The sequence below is a fragment of the Sinocyclocheilus anshuiensis genome, unplaced genomic scaffold (genome assembly GCF_001515605.1).
Source record: "Sinocyclocheilus anshuiensis isolate Anshui unplaced genomic scaffold, SAMN03320099.WGS_v1.1 scaffold453, whole genome shotgun sequence".
In the NCBI taxonomy this organism is placed as follows: Eukaryota; Metazoa; Chordata; class Actinopteri; order Cypriniformes; family Cyprinidae; genus Sinocyclocheilus; species Sinocyclocheilus anshuiensis.
The window spans coordinates 1,396,410-1,404,509 of NW_015537979.1; the positions used below are offsets into that span (position 1 = coordinate 1,396,410).

The window sequence follows — 8,100 nt, forward strand, 5'->3', positions numbered from 1 at the left end:
CTCTCTCTCTCTCTCTCTCTCTCTCTCTCTCTCTCTCTCTCTCTCTCTCTCTCTCTCTCTCTCTCTCTCTCTCTCTCTCTCTCTCTCTCTCTCTCTCTCTCTCTCTCTCTCTCTCTCTCTCTCTCTCTCTCTCTCTCTCTCTCTCTCTCTCTCTCTCTCTCTCTCTCTCTCTCTCTCTCTCTCTCTCTCTCTCTCTCTCTCTCTCTCTCTCTCTCTCTCTCTCTCTACATCTGAATATTTTCAAACACATACAGATTTAAAATATGAGACACCAATGTTTCAGGAGTTGAGGACACAGAATAGGACAGATGATTATTCGATCACTGTTTTATTTCCTATTTTGGTTTGCATTATTTTATTTTTTTTTTAGATTAACTTTCTTTTTTTTTCCAAGGCATTGTTAGATGCCAGTGATTCCTGTCATAACTATGCAAAGATTTGATTTCAAAAACAGTATCATAACTATTAAACTATGTCTTATGATTTTAAATCTGTGTTTAACCTCAAAAAGATCTTAAAGTATAAAGAAGTGCTAAAGTCCGATTTTGAGGTGGCTGTGCTTTACAATTAAATTATTATAATCTTAATTCAAGTGTAGAAGGATTCTGAAAGTCTGACAGTTATCAGTGTTGAACACTACTGTAAGGTTAACCCTGCCTGCTTTAAATGTTTGAAAATGATTAACAGTTGAAGATTTTAGAAAAGTCATCAAATGTAATCAGTTACATTACTTTCATAAAGTAACTAAAATAGTTACACTACATATTACATTTTAAATAGGGTAACTTGTAATCTGTGACCTATTACATTTCCAAAGTAACCTTCCCAACACTGTATATACATACAGAAGCACTTCTGAAGTGACATTTAAGTGTCTTTACACAGACAGTTTAACATCTTGAAGGTGGCATGAATGCATTTGCATAGCAATGATAATTGTATACTGTGATACTTGTGGTTGAGGTGTGTCAGAGCAGGCATAATTTAATCTGGCTTTTATGCAGCATTGCGTCTTTACACTGAATTTTGAGCAGGCACAGAGCAGCCTTAAATCAGTGGGATTTAAAATAGGATTTTTTTTTACAGTGAACATGCAATTTTTATGATCCCTCTTATGCCAAATTCACACTGCAAAGGTGGCACAGAAGCGCCTCTGAAGTGGCATTTAAGTGTCTTTACACAGACACTTAAGCACTAATGCATACTGTAAAACTAGGGGCTAAAGTGGGTAAGAGAAGGCATAATTTAGTTTGGCTTTACACTGAATTTTACACTGAGCAGGAACAGAGCAGCCTTAACTTGTCTGCATAAAAACGGTGTTATTTTGTCAAAATGATTAACATTTCACAAATTCATTCTGCATGTAAACTTATGACCACGTCTATGCATATTATATAAAGTGGAAACAGTAGGATGGTAGTATGTTTCTGAGCCCAGGACCTGAAGGGCTACACAGCTCTCGTCGCTAATGACAAAGCCCTCCCACATTCTTTATCTCATCACTCTGTGAGGTTATGCAGAGCTGTCCATTACTGCCAGGGCCAATCAATCACTTCCTCCTTTGGGATGCTTCTCTGGGTCTCATTAACAGGCTGAGGGCAAGCAGCGTTTGGCAAAGGGCAGATGTGAAAGAGATGAAGAAGTGGTGGGGTTTGTACCAGATGAGAAGGAGAAAGAGGCAGAGTCGAGGCAGCTCTGTTTTCTATTTGTGGGGATTAGACTGACAGATCTGTATTTGGTTACGGAGGGGCCTCTGGCTTCATCTAATCCTCATCACCTGCAGACCGGTGCCCCCCACCCTTCAAAAAGTCTCAAACTCCTCCTTCTGTGGCCTTATAACCCTGCACTTCGGCCCAACAAAGCAAACCCTCAGCCTCAGACACAAGCCTCACACTTTGTGAGATTGACTACAACCTCAGCCCAGAGGAAGAGAGATAGTCTATCTCTTTGTACCCTTTCAAAATCTATTAGAGCCGGCTGTGAGGTGTTGCTGTGTTGGTTTTTGAGAGATAGCAATTATCTGTAGATTAAACTCAAGTGTTACGGAAACTACTTGTCAATGTCACTCAAGAAAAGAGGAGAAGATGCCCAGATGCTCAGCGAGGAGCCGTAAGAAGGTTTTCAGGTCAGGTCAGGGGCAAGGACCTCTGTCTCACTTAGTCTCACAATTTTTTTCACACATTGTCAACAAGATCAGATCCCTCTCAGTACTAATGACATAAAATTCTGCTACTTATTAACTAGCTTCATACTTTGCTCAGTAAAAGCACAACAAGAAATAACAGCGGTATTCAAAGAATTTATCATACTGCATGTAATGAAAGGCCACTTAAGTGTACTTTTAAGTAAATCATTGTTTTAATAATCTTTTGTTGTGCTTCAAATAAGTACACCTATGTGACGTAACATGTTCACTAACATACTAAAATACATGTTAAGTACCTTATAATTTTAACAGTATGTACAGACACTTTCTGCTTTTGTCATCACTACACAAAAACTAGATGCCGAAATGATTTTTCACATTATATTTATTTTGCTTATGTACTAAAATATCATAAACTAATAATAGCCATAAGTAGTTTATATTTTCCACAATTATCTCATAAACATAAGGTTCATTTTTGTCTCAACTGTTCCCATATACTGTACAGCTGAAACAGTACCATGGTACAGTTGAGACACCCATTCTTAATGCTCTAAAGCTGGCTAACCATTTATTTCAAATAAAATAAATTACAGTTGTGCAATTTTTTTAAATTCAGGTTTATTTATTTGCTTTATTTAATTCAGATTCAGTTAAACAAAATAGGAACAAAATATTTAATACGCTAACTTGCTGAAAACCACTAAACTGTTTTCCACTTACAAACAAGCAAACAGTGACAACCACAGCGAGACAAAACATTTGTAGCCATTTTGACTACGGTTCAAATACTTCATTTAAATGGCTGACCAGTTTACTGATGTACATAAGTTAAGAGAGAGTCTGGAAAAGGCTGACAAATGCCAGGAGGACATCAGCAAGTGACAGCAGGAGCAGAAATATCATGTGTTATTTCTACTTTACCTCCACTCTGGTCTGTTTGGGCATTATAATCGTATATAACTTCTCCCCATCACAGACAGGATGTTTTGACGCGCATTGAGAGAGTCGTTCAGACAAAAGTCATCAACGTCTCTAAAGGTGAAGCACCTGTGCTGAGAGTAATGAATGGATCCAGCTGGGCATGTGTGTGTGTGTGTGTGTGTGTGTGTGTGTGTGTGTGTGTGTCAAGTTTATCTATCTATGTATCTATCTATCTGTCTGTCTATCTATCTATCTATCTATCTATCTGTCTGTCTGTCTGTATATCTATTTATCTATCTGTCTGTATGTCTGTATGTCTATCTATCTATCTGTCTATCTGTCTGTCTTTCTCTATCTATCTATTAAATTCAAATTCAAAATTGCTTTATTGGCATGACTGTAAAAAAAATACAATATTGCCAAAGCTTGGAATATATAAACATTTGAAACCACAGTATTTAATATATAAACATACACATGCTGAGGGTCACTGTGTTAGACAGTAGGGAAACACACTAAGGTCAGATACACACACTATACACATTCACCTGCTGTCTCTCAGGCTGTGGCTCATCCACACATATCTCACAGCCAGTGCTGCTGTCTGTCCCTCTCCTACTACTATCTTTATCTTCAGTCATGGCTGTAAAATTCTTAATGATGTTTGTGAATTTGTTCATGTATAGTTCTCTTATTGATTTAAATTTGTAACAGTGAAGGAGGAAGTGCGTCTCTGTCTCGGTCTGTCCTGTCTGACAGTGAGTACACACTCTTTGCTCTCGGGGTAACCAGCTCTTTTTGTATCTATCAATCTATTTATCTATTCGTCTGTCTGTAGTACTTCGTCTGAACCTTTATCCTTTCAAATTAAATAACTTCCTGACTCTAAATAGGTGTTATTTCATGAGAGGATTAACCCCACCTCCCCCCTCTCGCTCTCTTGGACATAGACAGACTTAAAATCATCTGAAGAGGTTTTCACTGTGCTCACTGTGTAATAGCTCTTGTGCAGAACAAAGAAAACTGTCTGGTCAGATCTACATCAACCCTCCCTAAGGCTTAAAGCACGTTTCATCTGGGCCGCTCTGAGGCCAGGGGCCTAACGACTTGGAGAATGCCTTGGCTTTTGCCTTATTGCTGTTATAAAGGCATCCTTCGGGCAAGCCTAATGACTGATAGTTTTAATAGATATGATAATGAAACACTCATTTAAGTGAATCATTTCATCCCGCACAACAATAAACCAGAAATAAAACTTCGCAGTACAGTTTTCCCTTAGTAACATTTGGTTATGATCATCATAAGATTTCTTTGATGACACATCGAGATGTTTTCCCCAAAACATTTCACCCGTACACGCAGACATGAAGTAACTCCTGAAGTCATCTTCATTTCTCATGCATATTTCAGAGCATGTTATGACTATTACTGATATTAGCCAACAAAAACGAATTGTCAGAAAATAAATAAGAGGAAATGGAAATGAATAAAACTGAGGTTGCTATTACTTTCAGATTTCACAAGTCTGTTCGTTTGCCCTTCATCAGCCACCAGATTTGGTAAGATCACCCTGGTTTTTACATTTACAGATAATTTAATTATCTACAAATCTACAAATGTAGTTTTTTTAGTACAAGGATATATACAAACTTAAAGTAATCTGATGTACATTTTTTGCCTGGCAGACAATAAAACAGGCAATAAATCTTGCATTAAAACATGGGCCAAGTCATATAGAGACCAAAATACACTGTGAGAAAGAAATTCATAGAAAAACAGAAAAAGTACTTTCAGGATATTATCTATTAAGTTAACACAATGCAATGTGTAATTCAAAATATAAGTAAAACACCTATGAAAATTCAATACAGAAAATTCCTCCGTGTTAACGCAGTACATTTGGCCCTGTTTTTATGAGCTTTTCTTAGAGTGTATCATAGAGGCTCTTTTGACTTGAGCCAGTAAGTAACCTCTCACAACATCCTAGCAACTACATAGCAACACACCAAAACCACTAAGAACATCTTAGAAACCATATAGCAGCCCTCTGGCAACCACCTGCACATAGCATTGTGGTAGTGAGTTTTGCACAGGCAAAAAGGGCAAAAAAAGTAAAATTCTAGTTGGAGCTAATATTGTCAGATATGACTGCATCTGATATGTTTCTGTTTTACAGCCCTGATTTTGAAGCTCTCGTCTGATATTTACAAACTTGTACAAAGTGACTCCTATGCTACTAAAAAAAGGTAAGTGATATTCAATAAGAAAAACTTAAGTAAAAATGTGGTGACCATTTTTTAAAACTTTTTACCTCCAGTAGGTCATTTTACATGGTCATGCGTTGAACCAATTTTTTTTTTTAAAGTACAAATATCCATGTTACATATTTTCTTCTATAAAAATGCTAAAAGAATGAGTAAAATGCTGTGTAAAATAGTGTTAGAGTGCAGCTTGTCGTACTGCAGGACAACTATTTCATGACAACTACCCAAGATCTATATTTTGGCAGGTTTTACTCCAGCAACTTTTAGTTATTGCCTGTTTCATGTCTAAATATTTAACATTTTTGTCAGCTTTTGCAGACCGTTTCATTCAAACCACCTGTGGATATAAGTGATGATATGATTATAAATCAGCAAACAGCATCATAAATCATCTGATATAGGGATCAGGTGGAACCTTTGATTTTTATGACTTGATTTGTCAAGTGCATCTTTTCTATCCGTCAGGGACATATAGCTGCTATAATGATCCACAGCTGTTTGGGTCACAGAGGACCTTGGATTCCATCGTGGATGGCGTTTCATGCATGCTCAAGGTTCCTCGCAGGAGTTTGCATGTGATACGTGCATGTGTGATATTTGAATTTCTGAGACTTTTATACACTCACTCTTATACACTGACTTTTGCATATGCACTAAAGAGAATGTGTTCACAGTAAATCATTTCTTTTAATAATCCTCACAGCTTGCAACATCCAAAGGCTTCATCTCAGGTGATCTGTGTTATTTGGAGGAAGATGGCACAAAGGTGGACTGCAGTTCCAGCTCCACTGTCAGTCCAGATCGCCAGCCAACCTTTCTGTAAAACTCACTTAATGATTTATATAATCCCCTTCTGCCCACAAGCGTTCATCTATAATTCTATTGGCAACATTTTTCGACTGTATCTGTCAAACATTCACATCAGTAAACTCGAATGCTGTTCCACTTTACCACTGGTCTGACACACCATTCATTTGTCATTCAATCTGTCCTTTTTTCTCCCTAGGTGTTTCTGGTGTCTTCCAATGTTAATGGGATCAGAAGTATCCTTCCTGTTTACTTTAACCATGTCATTAAATGAATGCCACCATACGCCCTTGTGGTGATCTATCTTTCTGTTTGTCTCTAAAGCGCTGTGCGGGCCAGTGTTTGGACCAATTGTTTTAGTATTATTTATATACTATTAAAGTATTTATTCATATTTTGAATTATGTTTTATTTTTACATTTTCATTTTTCATTGTAATTTTAGTAATTTTGTTATTTTGTGGTTTTGTCATTTTTATTTGTTTACATATATATATATAGATATAGATATTTTATATATTATTTTATCTATATTTCTATCTAGAATTAAGTTACTTTTATTTCAGTACTTGTTTAGTACAACTTAAATTTTATTATTTCAGTTAGTTGACAAGGCAGCTTTCTAATTTAATTTTGTTATTTTTAGTTTAATTTTTACTCTTTTTTTTAAGTTTAGTTTTCATCTAATATTTATATTTGATTTGATTTCAGCTTTATTTCAATTACCAAAAAATTATTTAACAGTTTTAGTTAAAAAATAACAACACTGATTTGGACGGTAATTATCTTACAGAGGGACATCCTGTCTGAATCAGAAATGTCTGTGTTTTTCTCCCATTACCGAAGACAAAACTTTGGAAATCTTTTCTAATCACTGCCAAGTGCCTTACGGTTGTTATGTGCAGTAATGTATGGATTTTTGGCACAATGGAGTCTTGTATCACTGACATTTTTTTAAATTATTCACATTAAAGTTACGTCACTGCTGCACAAAATGAATGGGAGCTTTTAAAGGGCCCTTTTAAAGCATTTTTATCAGCTGTTTGGACTCTCATTCTGAAGGCACCCATTCACTGCAGAGCATCCATTGGTGAATAAGTGATGTAATGCTACATTTCTCCAAATCTGTTCTGATGAAGAAACAAACTCATGTTAAAGTCACTTCAAAAACATGTTCCCTGCAAAATGTCATTTATGCTCAGTAAAGTCAATTAACTTTGAACACACATGCACTTAATGCAAAGTCAACAAACACAGGCGCACTCAGAGCTGATGGTTTCTTTGAGAACAACCAGCCCTGCAGTGATTTTCATTTGTGGCAGGTCCAGTATGGTTTAGCATGAGGAGCGTTGAGGCCCCTGCTATTTCTGACACTGTCATTATCAATGACTCCAGCGCTCTCTCTACATGTGTAATGCTTTACTTTGTTCTAGGGTGAATTAAGCTGTCCCAAAGGATAATTGCAAGGGTATGGTAGTGATTGCAGAATCAGTCTCTCTCTTTTTTTTCCCAGGCATCGAGATCATGTGCATCTACAAGTACGGCTCACTGGTTAAGTCCTGTTTCCTGCTATTTCTGTGCAATTTCCAGTGAGGCTTTTGCATTGCGGGGATGTGTAATTATTCTTCTCTCTTTGTGGCAAGACAAAAAAGAGGAAGCACTCGTTCGTGAACTTAAAATTTACCCTGTGGAAAAAGTAAAGCGTTTCTACATGTGTGTGACACATTTGTATTATAGTATGGGACTACAATTTGGCTGTTTAACTCACATTCACATGCAGAATCCTGTAAAAATAATTTTCTTAATGAGTATTTCTGTCATTTTCCAATAAAAATGTATAAATATCCTTAAATATATTATAAATATAAGTCTTTTATATTTACTTGAGAAGCAAAATTTGTAAGATAATTAGACAAATAATAAGATAATACGTTTTCGGACAGTCAACAACACTACCGTT

General features: G+C 36.4%; 1 protein-coding gene across 1 annotated transcript in view; it reads left to right on the top strand.

Annotated features, from left to right (window-relative positions):
- Positions 1-6,424, top strand: part of LOC107673436 (meiotic recombination protein SPO11-like) — a 16,492-nt gene extending 10,068 nt beyond the window's left edge. Inside the window, exons 2-6 of the mRNA XM_016467036.1 lie at positions 4,585-4,629; positions 5,247-5,316; positions 5,810-5,924; positions 6,038-6,124; positions 6,341-6,424. Coding sequence (XP_016322522.1) covers positions 4,585-4,629; positions 5,247-5,316; positions 5,810-5,924; positions 6,038-6,124; positions 6,341-6,415 — 392 coding nt within the window. The 3' untranslated portion in view covers positions 6,416-6,424. The remainder of the gene's footprint in view (positions 1-4,584; positions 4,630-5,246; positions 5,317-5,809; positions 5,925-6,037; positions 6,125-6,340) is intronic.
- The last annotated feature ends 1,676 nt before the right edge of the window (positions 6,425-8,100 follow it).